Source organism: Ylistrum balloti, unplaced genomic scaffold, assembly GCF_031769215.1.
Source record: "Ylistrum balloti isolate Yb309-2 unplaced genomic scaffold, AGI_CSIRO_Ybal_v1 Utg371398, whole genome shotgun sequence".
NCBI lineage: Eukaryota > Metazoa > Mollusca > Bivalvia > Pectinida > Pectinidae > Ylistrum > Ylistrum balloti.
This window is the reverse complement of record NW_026782736.1, coordinates 1-22,672: the sequence shown is the minus strand read 5'-3', so window position 1 is coordinate 22,672 and position 22,672 is coordinate 1. Positions and strand designations below refer to the sequence as shown.

Genomic DNA, 22,672 nt, shown 5'->3' with positions numbered 1-22,672 from the left:
CTATAATTTTGTCAGTGCGGTTTCACTATTAGTTGAATAGAATTGTTCTAAATTCGTAATATATGCGTTATTTTCATAAACACACTATTTACTTAGTTTCTTAATATATACATGTTCATTGTATATATGGTAATAAATGGTATTTGTGAATAATTTAGATTTAGAATGGGTAAATATCATAGACATGGAAGCACATTTATCGAATTCCTGCTATACTTAATCTCAATCCATAGTCTCCACCATTTTCGATTCGATTATCGCATTTAATTGCTAACAAATATCACATTCTAAGTATGGAATATGTTTTTTGGGGGTTTTTTTCCCTCCCAATTCATACGTCATCGTATCCACATGTGTGTTGTGCTGTATTGTATGTGTGATCATATATATACGTGTACACATGTGTACTTGACTCGACTCTACGCAAACATGTATTAATTCTGTGTTGTCTAGATATCGAACTCGAAAATAAAGAAATGGTGTGTATGTATGGGGGTGTGTTTGTGGGTGTGGGTGTGCGCGCGCTAGTAACAGTCACAGGTGAGAGGGGAAAAAAGGAAAAAAAAAACACATGCACACACTCACACACAAAACAAAACAAAACCACACAAATAGGAGAATCGGATTTCATATTTTTAAAAAATAAAACTGCCGTGGTTGGAGCCCCCGGACTCAGCCTTTCGCAATAAATGTGTTTGGCTCACACATCCATTTTATACATTCTGGGTTAAATTTATACTTTAGAAATTTGAGTCAGAACAACTTTATATTCAGGATAATTCTCTATCGTATAGACGACGACGATACTTACCTTTGATCGTGCACTATACACATACGTACACAGGTATACACGACAACGTACCCACGTGCACGGACAGTGAAAACGACTCCTGCAACTGGGTAAACTGAAATATGTGGAAATTGGAATAATACCACCTGTTTCAACTATTTTGAAAAAAAAATGTATAGCGGAAATTGTCTCGATTTCAGAGTATGATTTTGAAGTGTTTTCACTAGTTTCCACATAAACATTACTATTATTTCATATATGAAATGATTGTTGGTTGAAAGTGGCAATTTTTAGCGTTAGTCGGTACACTACATTTGTGTATTTGAATTCAGATTGTACATGCGTAGTATTAAGAAATAAACCGATACCGTGTCAGCTTATAGGTGTATTAACTGTTGGTTTAACGTGTATATTATTGAAATTCATTCACCTAATCATAAATGGGCGGGGCCGGGCGTGAGTGTGTACTTGTCGGGTGGGAGACGGGGGACGGGGCGGCGACTTAGAAGTTGTAGCAGGTATCAATTGTTTATAACAAAAAAGTGTGTGATGTGAAGTAGTCCTGTGGGGTTGGGTGGGAAGGTGGATTTTCCTTTACTTTCGGGTAGGTGGGTGTATTTGGAGGGTGGGGGTGGGGAAGGGTGTTGTTGGTTTGTTCGTTGGTCAATTATAAGAAGTTACGATTAGTGCTTTTTGCGTATTTTTCGAGGCGTAATTGGATGATTTTCGTGACATGTGGGTAGTCCTAAAAAGGACTGTTTACGTGTCGTTCGGACGGTGTAAGATATACATCTTATTTTTTTGCAGCCTTGGCTTTCTTAGGCTTGTCTGTCTTAGCTTTCTTCGGAGACTTGATAGCCTTTTTCTTAGGGGTCTTGGGCTTGGTAGTTTTCTTGGATGGTTTCTTCTCCGTGGTTTTCTTGGTAGCTGCTTTCTTGGGTGTCTTTGCCTTTGGTTTCTTAGCCGTCGCCGACGTAGTCGCTTTCTTCGCCGCCGGTTTCTTAGGTTTTGCTGCTTTCGGCTTAACCACTTTCTTAGCGGCTGGTTTTTTGGCGGGTTTAGGTTTCTCTCCGAGCTTGAATGATCCAGCAGCTCCGGTTCCTTTCGACTGTTTCAGGGCTCCTTTCTTCACGCCGTTCCGGAGGGCGATCTTCAGGTGTGCGTTGATAGCCTTAGCGTCGGATCCCACTTTGAAGTTAGCCATGATGTATTTCAGTATTGCCTGACGGGACGAGCCTCCACGTTCCTTCAGACTTCCCACTGCAGTGGCCACCATGTCGCTGTACTTTGGATGAGCTGCCGGGGTCTTTGGCTTCTTCACTGCTTTCTTCACTGGAGTCTTCTCTGCCATCTTCGGATTCGTCTGGATGTGATTGTTCGAGAACTGCGCTAGTCAGTGCTAGGTAAGCTGTATGCCCCGCCCGTCCTCGCTCAGCCGTTTAAGCGCTTTTTGCTGCACCTCGCCGAGGACACCTAACGGCGCGTTAGCCTGTCTGTGTGGAAAACAAGTAATTTGTGTTTCCTTGGTGTGAATAAACGTTGTTTATAGCTCTAAATTATTGGAGAAAATTAGTGATATATACACCTATTTGCTAACGGATAGATAGGCAAACGAATGGTGTTTTCAAAATTTAAATCGGTTTCGTAATGAGTGAGCTACATGACATTTTCCTATAATTTTGTCAGTGCGGTTTCACTATTAGTTGAATAGAATTGTTCTAAATTCGTAATATATGCGTTATTTTCATAAACACACTATTTACTTAGTTTCTTAATATATACATGTTCATTGTATATATGGTAATAAATGGTATTTGTGAATAATTTAGATTTAGAATGGGTAAATATCATAGACATGGAAGCACATTTATCGAATTCCTGCTATACTTAATCTCAATCCATAGTCTCCACCATTTTCGATTCGATTATCGCATTTAATTGCTAACAAATATCACATTCTAAGTATGGAATATGTTTTTTGGGGGTTTTTTTCCCTCCCAATTCATACGTCATCGTATCCACATGTGTGTTGTGCTGTATTGTATGTGTGATCATATATATACGTGTACACATGTGTACTTGACTCGACTCTACGCAAACATGTATTAATTCTGTGTTGTCTAGATATCGAACTCGAAAATAAAGAAATGGTGTGTATGTATGGGGGTGTGTTTGTGGGTGTGGGTGTGCGCGCGCTAGTAACAGTCACAGGTGAGAGGGGAAAAAAGGAAAAAAAAAACACATGCACACACTCACACACAAAACAAAACAAAACCACACAAATAGGAGAATCGGATTTCATATTTTTAAAAAATAAAACTGCCGTGGTTGGAGCCCCCGGACTCAGCCTTTCGCAATAAATGTGTTTGGCTCACACATCCATTTTATACATTCTGGGTTAAATTTATACTTTAGAAATTTGAGTCAGAACAACTTTATATTCAGGATAATTCTCTATCGTATAGACGACGACGATACTTACCTTTGATCGTGCACTATACACATACGTACACAGGTATACACGACAACGTACCCACGTGCACGGACAGTGAAAACGACTCCTGCAACTGGGTAAACTGAAATATGTGGAAATTGGAATAATACCACCTGTTTCAACTATTTTGAAAAAAAAATGTATAGCGGAAATTGTCTCGATTTCAGAGTATGATTTTGAAGTGTTTTCACTAGTTTCCACATAAACATTACTATTATTTCATATATGAAATGATTGTTGGTTGAAAGTGGCAATTTTTAGCGTTAGTCGGTACACTACATTTGTGTATTTGAATTCAGATTGTACATGCGTAGTATTAAGAAATAAACCGATACCGTGTCAGCTTATAGGTGTATTAACTGTTGGTTTAACGTGTATATTATTGAAATTCATTCACCTAATCATAAATGGGCGGGGCCGGGCGTGAGTGTGTACTTGTCGGGTGGGAGACGGGGGACGGGGCGGCGACTTAGAAGTTGTAGCAGGTATCAATTGTTTATAACAAAAAAGTGTGTGATGTGAAGTAGTCCTGTGGGGTTGGGTGGGAAGGTGGATTTTCCTTTACTTTCGGGTAGGTGGGTGTATTTGGAGGGTGGGGGTGGGGAAGGGTGTTGTTGGTTTGTTCGTTGGTCAATTATAAGAAGTTACGATTAGTGCTTTTTGCGTATTTTTCGAGGCGTAATTGGATGATTTTCGTGACATGTGGGTAGTCCTAAAAAGGACTGTTTACGTGTCGTTCGGACGGTGTAAGATATACATCTTATTTTTTTGCAGCCTTGGCTTTCTTAGGCTTGTCTGTCTTAGCTTTCTTCGGAGACTTGATAGCCTTTTTCTTAGGGGTCTTGGGCTTGGTAGTTTTCTTGGATGGTTTCTTCTCCGTGGTTTTCTTGGTAGCTGCTTTCTTGGGTGTCTTTGCCTTTGGTTTCTTAGCCGTCGCCGACGTAGTCGCTTTCTTCGCCGCCGGTTTCTTAGGTTTTGCTGCTTTCGGCTTAACCACTTTCTTAGCGGCTGGTTTTTTGGCGGGTTTAGGTTTCTCTCCGAGCTTGAATGATCCAGCAGCTCCGGTTCCTTTCGACTGTTTCAGGGCTCCTTTCTTCACGCCGTTCCGGAGGGCGATCTTCAGGTGTGCGTTGATAGCCTTAGCGTCGGATCCCACTTTGAAGTTAGCCATGATGTATTTCAGTATTGCCTGACGGGACGAGCCTCCACGTTCCTTCAGACTTCCCACTGCAGTGGCCACCATGTCGCTGTACTTTGGATGAGCTGCCGGGGTCTTTGGCTTCTTCACTGCTTTCTTCACTGGAGTCTTCTCTGCCATCTTCGGATTCGTCTGGATGTGATTGTTCGAGAACTGCGCTAGTCAGTGCTAGGTAAGCTGTATGCCCCGCCCGTCCTCGCTCAGCCGTTTAAGCGCTTTTTGCTGCACCTCGCCGAGGACACCTAACGGCGCGTTAGCCTGTCTGTGTGGAAAACAAGTAATTTGTGTTTCCTTGGTGTGAATAAACGTTGTTTATAGCTCTAAATTATTGGAGAAAATTAGTGATATATACACCTATTTGCTAACGGATAGATAGGCAAACGAATGGTGTTTTCAAAATTTAAATCGGTTTCGTAATGAGTGAGCTACATGACATTTTCCTATAATTTTGTCAGTGCGGTTTCACTATTAGTTGAATAGAATTGTTCTAAATTCGTAATATATGCGTTATTTTCATAAACACACTATTTACTTAGTTTCTTAATATATACATGTTCATTGTATATATGGTAATAAATGGTATTTGTGAATAATTTAGATTTAGAATGGGTAAATATCATAGACATGGAAGCACATTTATCGAATTCCTGCTATACTTAATCTCAATCCATAGTCTCCACCATTTTCGATTCGATTATCGCATTTAATTGCTAACAAATATCACATTCTAAGTATGGAATATGTTTTTTGGGGGTTTTTTTCCCTCCCAATTCATACGTCATCGTATCCACATGTGTGTTGTGCTGTATTGTATGTGTGATCATATATATACGTGTACACATGTGTACTTGACTCGACTCTACGCAAACATGTATTAATTCTGTGTTGTCTAGATATCGAACTCGAAAATAAAGAAATGGTGTGTATGTATGGGGGTGTGTTTGTGGGTGTGGGTGTGCGCGCGCTAGTAACAGTCACAGGTGAGAGGGGAAAAAAGGAAAAAAAAAACACATGCACACACTCACACACAAAACAAAACAAAACCACACAAATAGGAGAATCGGATTTCATATTTTTAAAAAATAAAACTGCCGTGGTTGGAGCCCCCGGACTCAGCCTTTCGCAATAAATGTGTTTGGCTCACACATCCATTTTATACATTCTGGGTTAAATTTATACTTTAGAAATTTGAGTCAGAACAACTTTATATTCAGGATAATTCTCTATCGTATAGACGACGACGATACTTACCTTTGATCGTGCACTATACACATACGTACACAGGTATACACGACAACGTACCCACGTGCACGGACAGTGAAAACGACTCCTGCAACTGGGTAAACTGAAATATGTGGAAATTGGAATAATACCACCTGTTTCAACTATTTTGAAAAAAAAATGTATAGCGGAAATTGTCTCGATTTCAGAGTATGATTTTGAAGTGTTTTCACTAGTTTCCACATAAACATTACTATTATTTCATATATGAAATGATTGTTGGTTGAAAGTGGCAATTTTTAGCGTTAGTCGGTACACTACATTTGTGTATTTGAATTCAGATTGTACATGCGTAGTATTAAGAAATAAACCGATACCGTGTCAGCTTATAGGTGTATTAACTGTTGGTTTAACGTGTATATTATTGAAATTCATTCACCTAATCATAAATGGGCGGGGCCGGGCGTGAGTGTGTACTTGTCGGGTGGGAGACGGGGGACGGGGCGGCGACTTAGAAGTTGTAGCAGGTATCAATTGTTTATAACAAAAAAGTGTGTGATGTGAAGTAGTCCTGTGGGGTTGGGTGGGAAGGTGGATTTTCCTTTACTTTCGGGTAGGTGGGTGTATTTGGAGGGTGGGGGTGGGGAAGGGTGTTGTTGGTTTGTTCGTTGGTCAATTATAAGAAGTTACGATTAGTGCTTTTTGCGTATTTTTCGAGGCGTAATTGGATGATTTTCGTGACATGTGGGTAGTCCTAAAAAGGACTGTTTACGTGTCGTTCGGACGGTGTAAGATATACATCTTATTTTTTTGCAGCCTTGGCTTTCTTAGGCTTGTCTGTCTTAGCTTTCTTCGGAGACTTGATAGCCTTTTTCTTAGGGGTCTTGGGCTTGGTAGTTTTCTTGGATGGTTTCTTCTCCGTGGTTTTCTTGGTAGCTGCTTTCTTGGGTGTCTTTGCCTTTGGTTTCTTAGCCGTCGCCGACGTAGTCGCTTTCTTCGCCGCCGGTTTCTTAGGTTTTGCTGCTTTCGGCTTAACCACTTTCTTAGCGGCTGGTTTTTTGGCGGGTTTAGGTTTCTCTCCGAGCTTGAATGATCCAGCAGCTCCGGTTCCTTTCGACTGTTTCAGGGCTCCTTTCTTCACGCCGTTCCGGAGGGCGATCTTCAGGTGTGCGTTGATAGCCTTAGCGTCGGATCCCACTTTGAAGTTAGCCATGATGTATTTCAGTATTGCCTGACGGGACGAGCCTCCACGTTCCTTCAGACTTCCCACTGCAGTGGCCACCATGTCGCTGTACTTTGGATGAGCTGCCGGGGTCTTTGGCTTCTTCACTGCTTTCTTCACTGGAGTCTTCTCTGCCATCTTCGGATTCGTCTGGATGTGATTGTTCGAGAACTGCGCTAGTCAGTGCTAGGTAAGCTGTATGCCCCGCCCGTCCTCGCTCAGCCGTTTAAGCGCTTTTTGCTGCACCTCGCCGAGGACACCTAACGGCGCGTTAGCCTGTCTGTGTGGAAAACAAGTAATTTGTGTTTCCTTGGTGTGAATAAACGTTGTTTATAGCTCTAAATTATTGGAGAAAATTAGTGATATATACACCTATTTGCTAACGGATAGATAGGCAAACGAATGGTGTTTTCAAAATTTAAATCGGTTTCGTAATGAGTGAGCTACATGACATTTTCCTATAATTTTGTCAGTGCGGTTTCACTATTAGTTGAATAGAATTGTTCTAAATTCGTAATATATGCGTTATTTTCATAAACACACTATTTACTTAGTTTCTTAATATATACATGTTCATTGTATATATGGTAATAAATGGTATTTGTGAATAATTTAGATTTAGAATGGGTAAATATCATAGACATGGAAGCACATTTATCGAATTCCTGCTATACTTAATCTCAATCCATAGTCTCCACCATTTTCGATTCGATTATCGCATTTAATTGCTAACAAATATCACATTCTAAGTATGGAATATGTTTTTTGGGGGTTTTTTTCCCTCCCAATTCATACGTCATCGTATCCACATGTGTGTTGTGCTGTATTGTATGTGTGATCATATATATACGTGTACACATGTGTACTTGACTCGACTCTACGCAAACATGTATTAATTCTGTGTTGTCTAGATATCGAACTCGAAAATAAAGAAATGGTGTGTATGTATGGGGGTGTGTTTGTGGGTGTGGGTGTGCGCGCGCTAGTAACAGTCACAGGTGAGAGGGGAAAAAAGGAAAAAAAAAACACATGCACACACTCACACACAAAACAAAACAAAACCACACAAATAGGAGAATCGGATTTCATATTTTTAAAAAATAAAACTGCCGTGGTTGGAGCCCCCGGACTCAGCCTTTCGCAATAAATGTGTTTGGCTCACACATCCATTTTATACATTCTGGGTTAAATTTATACTTTAGAAATTTGAGTCAGAACAACTTTATATTCAGGATAATTCTCTATCGTATAGACGACGACGATACTTACCTTTGATCGTGCACTATACACATACGTACACAGGTATACACGACAACGTACCCACGTGCACGGACAGTGAAAACGACTCCTGCAACTGGGTAAACTGAAATATGTGGAAATTGGAATAATACCACCTGTTTCAACTATTTTGAAAAAAAAATGTATAGCGGAAATTGTCTCGATTTCAGAGTATGATTTTGAAGTGTTTTCACTAGTTTCCACATAAACATTACTATTATTTCATATATGAAATGATTGTTGGTTGAAAGTGGCAATTTTTAGCGTTAGTCGGTACACTACATTTGTGTATTTGAATTCAGATTGTACATGCGTAGTATTAAGAAATAAACCGATACCGTGTCAGCTTATAGGTGTATTAACTGTTGGTTTAACGTGTATATTATTGAAATTCATTCACCTAATCATAAATGGGCGGGGCCGGGCGTGAGTGTGTACTTGTCGGGTGGGAGACGGGGGACGGGGCGGCGACTTAGAAGTTGTAGCAGGTATCAATTGTTTATAACAAAAAAGTGTGTGATGTGAAGTAGTCCTGTGGGGTTGGGTGGGAAGGTGGATTTTCCTTTACTTTCGGGTAGGTGGGTGTATTTGGAGGGTGGGGGTGGGGAAGGGTGTTGTTGGTTTGTTCGTTGGTCAATTATAAGAAGTTACGATTAGTGCTTTTTGCGTATTTTTCGAGGCGTAATTGGATGATTTTCGTGACATGTGGGTAGTCCTAAAAAGGACTGTTTACGTGTCGTTCGGACGGTGTAAGATATACATCTTATTTTTTTGCAGCCTTGGCTTTCTTAGGCTTGTCTGTCTTAGCTTTCTTCGGAGACTTGATAGCCTTTTTCTTAGGGGTCTTGGGCTTGGTAGTTTTCTTGGATGGTTTCTTCTCCGTGGTTTTCTTGGTAGCTGCTTTCTTGGGTGTCTTTGCCTTTGGTTTCTTAGCCGTCGCCGACGTAGTCGCTTTCTTCGCCGCCGGTTTCTTAGGTTTTGCTGCTTTCGGCTTAACCACTTTCTTAGCGGCTGGTTTTTTGGCGGGTTTAGGTTTCTCTCCGAGCTTGAATGATCCAGCAGCTCCGGTTCCTTTCGACTGTTTCAGGGCTCCTTTCTTCACGCCGTTCCGGAGGGCGATCTTCAGGTGTGCGTTGATAGCCTTAGCGTCGGATCCCACTTTGAAGTTAGCCATGATGTATTTCAGTATTGCCTGACGGGACGAGCCTCCACGTTCCTTCAGACTTCCCACTGCAGTGGCCACCATGTCGCTGTACTTTGGATGAGCTGCCGGGGTCTTTGGCTTCTTCACTGCTTTCTTCACTGGAGTCTTCTCTGCCATCTTCGGATTCGTCTGGATGTGATTGTTCGAGAACTGCGCTAGTCAGTGCTAGGTAAGCTGTATGCCCCGCCCGTCCTCGCTCAGCCGTTTAAGCGCTTTTTGCTGCACCTCGCCGAGGACACCTAACGGCGCGTTAGCCTGTCTGTGTGGAAAACAAGTAATTTGTGTTTCCTTGGTGTGAATAAACGTTGTTTATAGCTCTAAATTATTGGAGAAAATTAGTGATATATACACCTATTTGCTAACGGATAGATAGGCAAACGAATGGTGTTTTCAAAATTTAAATCGGTTTCGTAATGAGTGAGCTACATGACATTTTCCTATAATTTTGTCAGTGCGGTTTCACTATTAGTTGAATAGAATTGTTCTAAATTCGTAATATATGCGTTATTTTCATAAACACACTATTTACTTAGTTTCTTAATATATACATGTTCATTGTATATATGGTAATAAATGGTATTTGTGAATAATTTAGATTTAGAATGGGTAAATATCATAGACATGGAAGCACATTTATCGAATTCCTGCTATACTTAATCTCAATCCATAGTCTCCACCATTTTCGATTCGATTATCGCATTTAATTGCTAACAAATATCACATTCTAAGTATGGAATATGTTTTTTGGGGGTTTTTTTCCCTCCCAATTCATACGTCATCGTATCCACATGTGTGTTGTGCTGTATTGTATGTGTGATCATATATATACGTGTACACATGTGTACTTGACTCGACTCTACGCAAACATGTATTAATTCTGTGTTGTCTAGATATCGAACTCGAAAATAAAGAAATGGTGTGTATGTATGGGGGTGTGTTTGTGGGTGTGGGTGTGCGCGCGCTAGTAACAGTCACAGGTGAGAGGGGAAAAAAGGAAAAAAAAAACACATGCACACACTCACACACAAAACAAAACAAAACCACACAAATAGGAGAATCGGATTTCATATTTTTAAAAAATAAAACTGCCGTGGTTGGAGCCCCCGGACTCAGCCTTTCGCAATAAATGTGTTTGGCTCACACATCCATTTTATACATTCTGGGTTAAATTTATACTTTAGAAATTTGAGTCAGAACAACTTTATATTCAGGATAATTCTCTATCGTATAGACGACGACGATACTTACCTTTGATCGTGCACTATACACATACGTACACAGGTATACACGACAACGTACCCACGTGCACGGACAGTGAAAACGACTCCTGCAACTGGGTAAACTGAAATATGTGGAAATTGGAATAATACCACCTGTTTCAACTATTTTGAAAAAAAAATGTATAGCGGAAATTGTCTCGATTTCAGAGTATGATTTTGAAGTGTTTTCACTAGTTTCCACATAAACATTACTATTATTTCATATATGAAATGATTGTTGGTTGAAAGTGGCAATTTTTAGCGTTAGTCGGTACACTACATTTGTGTATTTGAATTCAGATTGTACATGCGTAGTATTAAGAAATAAACCGATACCGTGTCAGCTTATAGGTGTATTAACTGTTGGTTTAACGTGTATATTATTGAAATTCATTCACCTAATCATAAATGGGCGGGGCCGGGCGTGAGTGTGTACTTGTCGGGTGGGAGACGGGGGACGGGGCGGCGACTTAGAAGTTGTAGCAGGTATCAATTGTTTATAACAAAAAAGTGTGTGATGTGAAGTAGTCCTGTGGGGTTGGGTGGGAAGGTGGATTTTCCTTTACTTTCGGGTAGGTGGGTGTATTTGGAGGGTGGGGGTGGGGAAGGGTGTTGTTGGTTTGTTCGTTGGTCAATTATAAGAAGTTACGATTAGTGCTTTTTGCGTATTTTTCGAGGCGTAATTGGATGATTTTCGTGACATGTGGGTAGTCCTAAAAAGGACTGTTTACGTGTCGTTCGGACGGTGTAAGATATACATCTTATTTTTTTGCAGCCTTGGCTTTCTTAGGCTTGTCTGTCTTAGCTTTCTTCGGAGACTTGATAGCCTTTTTCTTAGGGGTCTTGGGCTTGGTAGTTTTCTTGGATGGTTTCTTCTCCGTGGTTTTCTTGGTAGCTGCTTTCTTGGGTGTCTTTGCCTTTGGTTTCTTAGCCGTCGCCGACGTAGTCGCTTTCTTCGCCGCCGGTTTCTTAGGTTTTGCTGCTTTCGGCTTAACCACTTTCTTAGCGGCTGGTTTTTTGGCGGGTTTAGGTTTCTCTCCGAGCTTGAATGATCCAGCAGCTCCGGTTCCTTTCGACTGTTTCAGGGCTCCTTTCTTCACGCCGTTCCGGAGGGCGATCTTCAGGTGTGCGTTGATAGCCTTAGCGTCGGATCCCACTTTGAAGTTAGCCATGATGTATTTCAGTATTGCCTGACGGGACGAGCCTCCACGTTCCTTCAGACTTCCCACTGCAGTGGCCACCATGTCGCTGTACTTTGGATGAGCTGCCGGGGTCTTTGGCTTCTTCACTGCTTTCTTCACTGGAGTCTTCTCTGCCATCTTCGGATTCGTCTGGATGTGATTGTTCGAGAACTGCGCTAGTCAGTGCTAGGTAAGCTGTATGCCCCGCCCGTCCTCGCTCAGCCGTTTAAGCGCTTTTTGCTGCACCTCGCCGAGGACACCTAACGGCGCGTTAGCCTGTCTGTGTGGAAAACAAGTAATTTGTGTTTCCTTGGTGTGAATAAACGTTGTTTATAGCTCTAAATTATTGGAGAAAATTAGTGATATATACACCTATTTGCTAACGGATAGATAGGCAAACGAATGGTGTTTTCAAAATTTAAATCGGTTTCGTAATGAGTGAGCTACATGACATTTTCCTATAATTTTGTCAGTGCGGTTTCACTATTAGTTGAATAGAATTGTTCTAAATTCGTAATATATGCGTTATTTTCATAAACACACTATTTACTTAGTTTCTTAATATATACATGTTCATTGTATATATGGTAATAAATGGTATTTGTGAATAATTTAGATTTAGAATGGGTAAATATCATAGACATGGAAGCACATTTATCGAATTCCTGCTATACTTAATCTCAATCCATAGTCTCCACCATTTTCGATTCGATTATCGCATTTAATTGCTAACAAATATCACATTCTAAGTATGGAATATGTTTTTTGGGGGTTTTTTTCCCTCCCAATTCATACGTCATCGTATCCACATGTGTGTTGTGCTGTATTGTATGTGTGATCATATATATACGTGTACACATGTGTACTTGACTCGACTCTACGCAAACATGTATTAATTCTGTGTTGTCTAGATATCGAACTCGAAAATAAAGAAATGGTGTGTATGTATGGGGGTGTGTTTGTGGGTGTGGGTGTGCGCGCGCTAGTAACAGTCACAGGTGAGAGGGGAAAAAAGGAAAAAAAAAACACATGCACACACTCACACACAAAACAAAACAAAACCACACAAATAGGAGAATCGGATTTCATATTTTTAAAAAATAAAACTGCCGTGGTTGGAGCCCCCGGACTCAGCCTTTCGCAATAAATGTGTTTGGCTCACACATCCATTTTATACATTCTGGGTTAAATTTATACTTTAGAAATTTGAGTCAGAACAACTTTATATTCAGGATAATTCTCTATCGTATAGACGACGACGATACTTACCTTTGATCGTGCACTATACACATACGTACACAGGTATACACGACAACGTACCCACGTGCACGGACAGTGAAAACGACTCCTGCAACTGGGTAAACTGAAATATGTGGAAATTGGAATAATACCACCTGTTTCAACTATTTTGAAAAAAAAATGTATAGCGGAAATTGTCTCGATTTCAGAGTATGATTTTGAAGTGTTTTCACTAGTTTCCACATAAACATTACTATTATTTCATATATGAAATGATTGTTGGTTGAAAGTGGCAATTTTTAGCGTTAGTCGGTACACTACATTTGTGTATTTGAATTCAGATTGTACATGCGTAGTATTAAGAAATAAACCGATACCGTGTCAGCTTATAGGTGTATTAACTGTTGGTTTAACGTGTATATTATTGAAATTCATTCACCTAATCATAAATGGGCGGGGCCGGGCGTGAGTGTGTACTTGTCGGGTGGGAGACGGGGGACGGGGCGGCGACTTAGAAGTTGTAGCAGGTATCAATTGTTTATAACAAAAAAGTGTGTGATGTGAAGTAGTCCTGTGGGGTTGGGTGGGAAGGTGGATTTTCCTTTACTTTCGGGTAGGTGGGTGTATTTGGAGGGTGGGGGTGGGGAAGGGTGTTGTTGGTTTGTTCGTTGGTCAATTATAAGAAGTTAGGATTAGTGCGTTTTGCGTATTTTTCGAGGCGTAATTGGATGATTTTCGTGACATGTGGGTAGTCCTAAAAAGGACTGTTTACGTGTCGTTCGGACGGTGTAAGATATACATCTTATTTTTTTGCAGCCTTGGCTTTCTTAGGCTTGTCTGTCTTAGCTTTCTTCGGAGACTTGATAGCCTTTTTCTTAGGGGTCTTGGGCTTGGTAGTTTTCTTGGATGGTTTCTTCTCCGTGGTTTTCTTGGTAGCTGCTTTCTTGGGTGTCTTTGCCTTTGGTTTCTTAGCCGTCGCCGACGTAGTCGCTTTCTTCGCCGCCGGTTTCTTAGGTTTTGCTGCTTTCGGCTTAACCACTTTCTTAGCGGCTGGTTTTTTGGCGGGTTTAGGTTTCTCTCCGAGCTTGAATGATCCAGCAGCTCCGGTTCCTTTCGACTGTTTCAGGGCTCCTTTCTTCACGCCGTTCCGGAGGGCGATCTTCAGGTGTGCGTTGATAGCCTTAGCGTCGGATCCCACTTTGAAGTTAGCCATGATGTATTTCAGTATTGCCTGACGGGACGAGCCTCCACGTTCCTTCAGACTTCCCACTGCAGTGGCCACCATGTCGCTGTACTTTGGATGAGCTGCCGGGGTCTTTGGCTTCTTCACTGCTTTCTTCACTGGAGTCTTCTCTGCCATCTTCGGATTCGTCTGGATGTGATTGTTCGAGAACTGCGCTAGTCAGTGCTAGGTAAGCTGTATGCCCCGCCCGTCCTCGCTCAGCCGTTTAAGCGCTTTTTGCTGCACCTCGCCGAGGACACCTAACGGCGCGTTAGCCTGTCTGTGTGGAAAACAAGTAATTTGTGTTTCCTTGGTGTGAATAAACGTTGTTTATAGCTCTAAATTATTGGAGAAAATTAGTGATATATACACCTATTTGCTAACGGATAGATAGGCAAACGAATGGTGTTTTCAAAATTTAAATCGGTTTCGTAATGAGTGAGCTACATGACATTTTCCTATAATTTTGTCAGTGCGGTTTCACTATTAGTTGAATAGAATTGTTCTAAATTCGTAATATATGCGTTATTTTCATAAACACACTATTTACTTAGTTTCTTAATATATACATGTTCATTGTATATATGGTAATAAATGGTATTTGTGAATAATTTAGATTTAGAATGGGTAAATATCATAGACATGGAAGCACATTTATCGAATTCCTGCTATACTTAATCTCAATCCATAGTCTCCACCATTTTCGATTCGATTATCGCATTTAATTGCTAACAAATATCACATTCTAAGTATGGAATATGTTTTTTGGGGGTTTTTTTCCCTCCCAATTCATACGTCATCGTATCCACATGTGTGTTGTGCTGTATTGTATGTGTGATCATATATATACGTGTACACATGTGTACTTGACTCGACTCTACGCAAACATGTATTAATTCTGTGTTGTCTAGATATCGAACTCGAAAATAAAGAAATGGTGTGTATGTATGGGGGTGTGTTTGTGGGTGTGGGTGTGCGCGCGCTAGTAACAGTCACAGGTGAGAGGGGAAAAAAGGAAAAAAAAAACACATGCACACACTCACACACAAAACAAAACAAAACCACACAAATAGGAGAATCGGATTTCATATTTTTAAAAAATAAAACTGCCGTGGTTGGAGCCCCCGGACTCAGCCTTTCGCAATAAATGTGTTTGGCTCACACATCCATTTTATACATTCTGGGTTAAATTTATACTTTAGAAATTTGAGTCAGAACAACTTTATATTCAGGATAATTCTCTATCGTATAGACGACGACGATACTTACCTTTGATCGTGCACTATACACATACGTACACAGGTATACACGACAACGTACCCACGTGCACGGACAGTGAAAACGACTCCTGCAACTGGGTAAACTGAAATATGTGGAAATTGGAATAATACCACCTGTTTCAACTATTTTGAAAAAAAAATGTATAGCGGAAATTGTCTCGATTTCAGAGTATGATTTTGAAGTGTTTTCACTAGTTTCCACATAAACATTACTATTATTTCATATATGAAATGATTGTTGGTTGAAAGTGGCAATTTTTAGCGTTAGTCGGTACACTACATTTGTGTATTTGAATTCAGATTGTACATGCGTAGTATTAAGAAATAAACCGATACCGTGTCAGCTTATAGGTGTATTAACTGTTGGTTTAACGTGTATATTATTGAAATTCATTCACCTAATCATAAATGGGCGGGGCCGGGCGTGAGTGTGTACTTGTCGGGTGGGAGACGGGGGACGGGGCGGCGACTTAGAAGTTGTAGCAGGTATCAATTGTTTATAACAAAAAAGTGTGTGATGTGAAGTAGTCCTGTGGGGTTGGGTGGGAAGGTGGATTTTCCTTTACTTTCGGGTAGGTGGGTGTATTTGGAGGGTGGGGGTGGGGAAGGGTGTTGTTGGTTTGTTCGTTGGTCAATTATAAGAAGTTAGGATTAGTGCGTTTTGCGTATTTTTCGAGGCGTAATTGGATGATTTTCGTGACATGTGGGTAGTCCTAAAAAGGACTGTTTACGTGTCGTTCGGACGGTGTAAGATATACATCTTATTTTTTTGCAGCCTTGGCTTTCTTAGGCTTGTCTGTCTTAGCTTTCTTCGGAGACTTGATAGCCTTTTTCTTAGGGGTCTTGGGCTTGGTAGTTTTCTTGGATGGTTTCTTCTCCGTGGTTTTCTTGGTAGCTGCTTTCTTGGGTGTCTTTGCCTTTGGTTTCTTAGCCGTCGCCGACGTAGTCGCTTTCTTCGCCGCCGGTTTCTTAGGTTTTGCTGCTTTCGGCTTAACCACTTTCTTAGCGGCTGGTTTTTTGGCGGGTTTAGGTTTCTCTCCGAGCTTGAATGATCCAGCAGCTCCGGTTCCTTTCGACTGTTTCAGGGCTCCTTTCTTCACGCCGTTCCGGAGGGCGATCTTCAGGTGTGCGTTGATAGCCTTAGCGTCGGATCCCACTTTGAAGTTAGCCATGATGTATTTCAGTATTGCCTGACGGGACGAGCCTCCACGTTCCTTCAGACTTCCCACTGCAGTGGCCACCATGTCGCTGTACTTTGGATGAAGCTTAACGTCCTTGTTCCGGTTATAACCGAGCCTAGGACACTAAGGGGGAGGGGGCTGGTAGGGCCGAGGCTTTAGGGTGTGCAATTTCGCTTTTTAGTAATCACCAAACAGGTCTAATATGGGGAGGACAGATCTGACTATATCTATACCCTAACGTCTAAAGAAAAAAAAAAAAAAAAAAAAAAAAAAAAACTGGGGAAATTTTGGACTGTCACAGAAACGCCTAGTCCTACTCTAGTCTCACTTTATATTTCCCTAATATAAACCTATGCTCTGTGGCGGCTAGCAGTTAGCCTTCTCTTTTTCGAAAACCAGCAGAGGTTCTTTAACGTGCACGGCGTGACTCACTGTACACCGGACCCCCGTTTAACGTCCCTTCCGAAGGACAAGAAGTTTTAGAAGATAGCGGGAGAGAGTGTATGGGAAAGTCGGAAATTGGAAAATAGGTTTAGCTTGTTAGCTGGTGTAGGTTTGTTATTTGTAGATGGGATTACTAGCCACCATTTGACAAGGTTAGTCATGCTGGTCTAGAGTGGATTTTAAAAGTGGGGAACTGTGTTATTAAGTTCAGTTATGAGAGTGGATGTGATGGGGTGATGTAAAGAATGTGCTGGAATTGGGTTAGCGTAGATTTTTGGGATTAGTGAGAATAAATGTGAATTATTATACAATCGATGTCGTTCGGGAGACTGTAGATTACTGTGTATAATCGTCTACATGTCTACCCTACTAGAGCAGGGATTTGTATATTAGAAGGTGGAAGGTAGGGTGGAAGAGATTTTGTAATGGTTGTTGGCTTTGGGTTTCGGCCCAGTGTATGTTGTATTTATGTAGGAGATGTTTTTGTGTGTGTATGTGGTGTTGTGGGTATGGTTTAAAAAAAAAAAAAAAAAAAAAAAAAAAAAAAAAATGGGGGGGGGGGGGGGGAATCTTAATGTTTTTTTTTTTTTTTTTTTTACAATGTCCCCTGCTAAGGGATGTGGTGTGTGTTATTGGCATGTATTAAAGGGTATTGTTGGTATGTGTGAGGTGGTGAAATTATAGTCCTGTGTCCAGTGTTGAATACACCTCCCTGTAAAGTCAATTACAGAGGGCTGTGTATCCTGGTTTCCCTACCTACCATAGGTTACTGACCACCCATTGGGGACATGTAGATTCGAATACGTCCACTGTTTATCCAGTTATAGTAAGCAGTGGTTGTACGATCTACAAGTAGTACCTATTTGTGTTTTTATTCTATACTGGACGTGGACTCATAATTGCGTATATTGCGTGTGTGTGTGTGTGTTTTTTGATTTTTTTTTTTTTTATATATATATATATATATATAATTATATCGCTTTCCTAGATTTTATCAATATAATCAATATCCGTTAGATAGGAGGTTAATTGGTCGAATACATATTTTCTATGTTGTTTTGGAGGGTTGAGTACCGTTTTGGAATCGAATTTCATATTGTCTATATGCTCAATTTGGTTTTGGAAAACTGATCTAAAGTTGTCATGGGTGGTGCATTCGAACAGAATGTGTTCTATGGTTTCCGGTTCACCACAGTTTGGACAATATGGACTGACTTCCTTTTTAATACGGTTGATGTTATGACCGAGTTTGGTGTAGCCTAATCGAAGTCTAGTGATAACAGTATCCTCTACTTTATTATAACTATATAACTGAGGTTGGATCTTAACATTGCTCTCGATGGAATAGAGCCAGTTATTAGTTAATTTCGACCAATTTTCCTGCCTTATCAATTGAGTTTTGTCATTGATTATACTGACGACCTCTGATACACTCAAGTCTATATTTAGATGAACATCACGTGACCCTAAGGCTGCTCTAGCGAGTTGATCTGCTATCTCGTTACCTAAAATGTCGACATGAGATGGAATCCATTCGAATTTTAGATCTATTCCTAATTGATCGATCTCGGTGATCATATAATGAATTGCATTAAGCAGTTTAGGTCTACTGCTATTTCCAGTTGTCAAGGATTGTAAGGAGCTGAGGGAGTCCGAAAGAATGACTACTCGTTCAAATTTGGTGTGGTTTTTCTTAATACCTAGTAATGCTATTTGAATAGCCATGAGTTCAGCTGTGTAGACCGAGGCTCTGTCACTTAGTCGGAGAGATTTTCTGATGTTATATGTATCGTTATATATACCTATCCCTACTCTATCATTGGTTGGATTTTTAGAGCCATCGGTATAAAATTTAACGAAGTTGTAATATTTCTTATCTATCAACTCTAATGCTAGGTGTTTTGCGCCTATCGGGTCGTGGTGTTTATCTAACGTCTTATGCAGTAATAGCGATACGTTTGGTGATGTTTTTAACCACGGGACTGGAAATCTTGTTTGCGGGAGATCTTGACACCTTCTAAACCATATTTCTGTTTTAATCTAAGTATTTCTGAAGGATAGGGAGCCCTGATGTTGGTAACAGGTATTTCACTATTTTGTATTGCTTTGTTTAGTAAGAACCTATCCCCATGATTTTGGGTTCTAGCCCAGTATTTTAGAGTAAGGTTTTCTCGCCTAAGTGTTAATGTTGTTTCGCCGGCCTCTGCTAGTAAACTATTGCTGTTGGTGTTTTTGATGGCCCTTAGCGCTACCCTTAAGGCTGTGTGTTGTATTACATCTAGATGTTTTAATACTGTGTCACTAGCTATATTATATACCTGGCACCCGTAATCTAACCTAACGGCCTTATATAACATTAATTGAGTTGTTTTATTGGCTAACAACCAGAAATATACCTCAATGGTGTGTTTTTTTATATAACATTATATGAGGTTTTAATGAGTTGTTTTATTGGCGCCATTACATTTTCCTATAATTTTACAACCAGAAATATACCTCATGGTGTTAATTGCCTTTTGGCATTTCCTTTACATATTGAATATGTTTACTCCATGAATAATTATTGTAAATACCTAAAATTTTAATTTGGTCTTGGCCTAGGTATATATAATTCTAGAGAAATACATTGCTACAGTTTTTTGTTTAGATGGTTTAAAACCCCACTTATTGGCCCACGTTAATTGCTATAAGATTTTTTTGGATATGTTTGGTTAACACACGATATGGTTTTTATCAATGTTTTGTTTATTGACATTGGGATTATATATCCTGGTAACTGTTTGGTTAATATATTTGACTAGTGTAATATATACATGTTGATCGCATTCATTGTATATATGTGTGGAAATAATTTGTGTTTCCTTGGGTAAATGGTATTTTAGTCCATATGAATAATTTAGATTTTAGCTACATGGCATTTTTTAATTTTGTCAGTGCGGTTTCACTATTAGGTAATTGTTCATAACGTATATGCGTGTTTCATAAACACAGCTATTTACCTAATATATACATGTTCATTGGGTAATAAATGGTATTTGTGAATAATTTAGATGTGCACATTTATCGAATTCCTGCTATACTTAATCTCAATCCATAGTCTCCACCATTTTCGATTCGATTATCGCATTTAATTGCTAACAAATATCACATTCTAAGTATGGAATATGTTTTTTGGGGGTTTTTTTCCCTCCCAATTCATACGTCATCGTATCCACATGTGTGTTGTGCTGTATTGTATGTGTGATCATATATATACGTGTACACATGTGTACTTGACTCGACTCTACGCAAACATGTATTAATTCTGTGTTGTCTAGATATCGAACTCGAAAATAAAGAAATGGTGTGTATGTATGGGGGTGTGTTTGTGGGTGTGGGTGTGCGCGCGCTAGTAACAGTCACAGGTGAGAGGGGAAAAAAAGGAAAAAAAAACACATGCACACACTCACACACAAAACAAAACAAAACCACACAAATAGGAGAATCGGATTTCATATTTTTAAAAAATAAAACTGCCGTGGTTGGAGCCCCCGGACTCAGCCTTTCGCAATAAATGTGTTTGGCTCACACATCCATTTTATACATTCTGGGTTAAATTTATACTTTAGAAATTTGAGTCAGAACAACTTTATATTCAGGATAATTCTCTATCGTATAGACGACGACGATACTTACCTTTGATCGTGCACTATACACATACGTACACAGGTATACACGACAACGTACCCACGTGCACGGACAGTGAAAACGACTCCTGCAACTGGGTAAACTGAAATATGTGGAAATTGGAATAATACCACCTGTTTCAACTATTTTGAAAAAAAAATGTATAGCGGAAATTGTCTCGATTTCAGAGTATGATTTTGAAGTGTTTTCACTAGTTTCCACATAAACATTACTATTATTTCATATATGAAATGATTGTTGGTTGAAAGTGGCAATTTTTAGCGTTAGTCGGTACACTACATTTGTGTATTTGAATTCAGATTGTACATGCGTAGTATTAAGAAATAAACCGATACCGTGTCAGCTTATAGGTGTATTAACTGTTGGTTTAACGTGTATATTATTGAAATTCATTCACCTAATCATAAATGGGCGGGGCCGGGCGTGAGTGTGTACTTGTCGGGTGGGAGACGGGGGACCGGCGACTTAGAAGTTGTAGCAGGTATCAATTGTTTATAACAAAAAAGTGTGTGATGTGAAGTAGTCCTGTGGGGTTGGGTGGGAAGGTGGATTTTCCTTTACTTTCGGGTAGGTGGGTGTATTTGGAGGGTGGGGGTGGGGAAGGGTGTTGTTGGTTTGTTCTTGGTCAATTATAAGAAGTTAGGATTAGTTCTTTTGCCATCTTTCGATTCGTAATTGGATGATTGTTCGAGACTGTGCGTCCTAAAAAGTGTTAGTGTCGTCGCTGTTTATTTTTTTGCAGCCTTGGCTTTCCTTTCTTTTTTTTTTTTGATAGCCTTTTTCTTAGGGGTCTTGGGCTTGGTAGCGATCTTCAGGTGGTAGCTGCTTTCTTGGGTGTCTTTGCCTTTGGCTTTCGCCGACGTAGTCGCACTTTCGCCGCCGGTTTCTTAGTTATCACCATGATGTATTTCAGTATGGTTTTTTGGCGGGTTTAGGTTTCTCTCCGGCTTGACTATAGCAGCTCTTCCTTTCGACGTTCCTCCTTTCTTCACGCCGTTCCGGAGGGCACTGGGTGGCCATTTTGTACTTTGAAGTTATGATGTATTTCTGCCTGACGGGACCTACTCTTTCAGGCACTTTATGAGCTATTTCTTCTTCACTGCTTTCTTCACTGGAGTCTTCTCTGCCATCTTCGGATTCGTCTGGATGTGATTGTGGCGCGCTAGTCAGTGCTAGGTAAGCTGTATGCCCCGCCCGTCCTCGCTCAGCCGTTTAAGCGCTTTTTGCTGCACCTCGCCGAGGACACCTAACGGCGCGTTAGCCTGTCTGTGTGGAAAACAAGTAATTTGTGTTTCCTTGGTGTGAATAAACGTTGTTTATAGCTCTAAATTATTGGAGAAAATTAGTGAATATATACACCTATTTGCTAACGGATAGATAGGCAAACGAATGGTGTTTTCAAAATTTAAATCGGTTTCGTAATGAGTGAGCTACATGACATTTTCCTATAATTTTGTCAGTGCGGTTTCACTATTAGTTGAATAGAATTGTTCTAAATTCGTAATATATGCGTTATTTTCATAAACACACTATTTACTTAGTTTCTTATATATACATGTTCATTGTATATATGGTAATAAATGGTATTTGTGAATAATTTAGATTTAGAATGGGTAAAATATCATAGACATGGAAGCACATTTATCGAATTCCTGCTATACTTAATCTCAATCCATAGTCTCCACCATTTTCGATTCGATTATCGCATTTAATTGCTAACAAATATCACATTCTAAGTATGGAATATGTTTTTTGGGGGTTTTTTTCCCTCC

At 40.1% G+C, this 22,672-nt stretch overlaps 8 protein-coding genes across 8 annotated transcripts; all 8 read right to left on the bottom strand.

Annotated features, from left to right (window-relative positions):
* Positions 1-1,583: 1,583 nt before the first annotated feature.
* LOC132562366 (histone H1-delta-like) lies at positions 1,584-2,129 on the bottom strand. Its single transcript, XM_060227108.1, has one exon. It carries the CDS (start codon positions 2,064-2,066, stop codon positions 1,584-1,586), a length of 483 nt encoding a protein of 160 aa, XP_060083091.1. The 5' UTR covers positions 2,067-2,129.
* A 1,915-nt stretch (positions 2,130-4,044) lies between these two features.
* On the bottom strand, positions 4,045-4,590 carry LOC132562367 (histone H1-delta-like). Its single transcript, XM_060227109.1, has one exon. It carries the CDS (start codon positions 4,525-4,527, stop codon positions 4,045-4,047), a length of 483 nt encoding a protein of 160 aa, XP_060083092.1. The 5' UTR covers positions 4,528-4,590.
* A 1,915-nt stretch (positions 4,591-6,505) lies between these two features.
* On the bottom strand, positions 6,506-7,051 carry LOC132562363 (histone H1-delta-like). The gene has a single exon (XM_060227104.1). The coding sequence runs from the start codon at positions 6,986-6,988 to the stop codon at positions 6,506-6,508; it is 483 nt and encodes a 160-aa protein (XP_060083087.1). The 5' UTR covers positions 6,989-7,051.
* Positions 7,052-8,966: 1,915 nt separating this feature from the next.
* LOC132562365 (histone H1-delta-like) lies at positions 8,967-9,512 on the bottom strand. Its single transcript, XM_060227106.1, has one exon. The coding sequence runs from the start codon at positions 9,447-9,449 to the stop codon at positions 8,967-8,969; it is 483 nt and encodes a 160-aa protein (XP_060083089.1). The 5' UTR covers positions 9,450-9,512.
* A 1,915-nt stretch (positions 9,513-11,427) lies between these two features.
* LOC132562364 (histone H1-delta-like) lies at positions 11,428-11,973 on the bottom strand. Its single transcript, XM_060227105.1, has one exon. The coding sequence runs from the start codon at positions 11,908-11,910 to the stop codon at positions 11,428-11,430; it is 483 nt and encodes a 160-aa protein (XP_060083088.1). The 5' UTR covers positions 11,911-11,973.
* A 1,915-nt stretch (positions 11,974-13,888) lies between these two features.
* Positions 13,889-14,434, bottom strand: LOC132562361 (histone H1-delta-like). The gene has a single exon (XM_060227103.1). The coding sequence runs from the start codon at positions 14,369-14,371 to the stop codon at positions 13,889-13,891; it is 483 nt and encodes a 160-aa protein (XP_060083086.1). The 5' UTR covers positions 14,372-14,434.
* A 1,915-nt stretch (positions 14,435-16,349) lies between these two features.
* Positions 16,350-16,832, bottom strand: LOC132562354 (histone H1-delta-like). Its single transcript, XM_060227093.1, has one exon. The coding sequence runs from the start codon at positions 16,830-16,832 to the stop codon at positions 16,350-16,352; it is 483 nt and encodes a 160-aa protein (XP_060083076.1).
* A 1,365-nt stretch (positions 16,833-18,197) lies between these two features.
* LOC132562352 (uncharacterized) lies at positions 18,198-18,938 on the bottom strand. Its single transcript, XM_060227091.1, has one exon. It carries the CDS (start codon positions 18,936-18,938, stop codon positions 18,198-18,200), a length of 741 nt encoding a protein of 246 aa, XP_060083074.1.
* Between the last annotated feature and the right edge of the window lie 3,734 nt (positions 18,939-22,672).

Coding starts and splice junctions, on each gene's coding strand:
- LOC132562366 (XM_060227108.1), bottom strand. CDS start 2,066: ATGGTGGCCACTGCAGTGGGAAGTCTGAAGGAACGTGGAGGCTCGTCC.
- LOC132562367 (XM_060227109.1), bottom strand. CDS start 4,527: ATGGTGGCCACTGCAGTGGGAAGTCTGAAGGAACGTGGAGGCTCGTCC.
- LOC132562363 (XM_060227104.1), bottom strand. CDS start 6,988: ATGGTGGCCACTGCAGTGGGAAGTCTGAAGGAACGTGGAGGCTCGTCC.
- LOC132562365 (XM_060227106.1), bottom strand. CDS start 9,449: ATGGTGGCCACTGCAGTGGGAAGTCTGAAGGAACGTGGAGGCTCGTCC.
- LOC132562364 (XM_060227105.1), bottom strand. CDS start 11,910: ATGGTGGCCACTGCAGTGGGAAGTCTGAAGGAACGTGGAGGCTCGTCC.
- LOC132562361 (XM_060227103.1), bottom strand. CDS start 14,371: ATGGTGGCCACTGCAGTGGGAAGTCTGAAGGAACGTGGAGGCTCGTCC.
- LOC132562354 (XM_060227093.1), bottom strand. CDS start 16,832: ATGGTGGCCACTGCAGTGGGAAGTCTGAAGGAACGTGGAGGCTCGTCC.
- LOC132562352 (XM_060227091.1), bottom strand. CDS start 18,938: ATGGCTATTCAAATAGCATTACTAGGTATTAAGAAAAACCACACCAAA.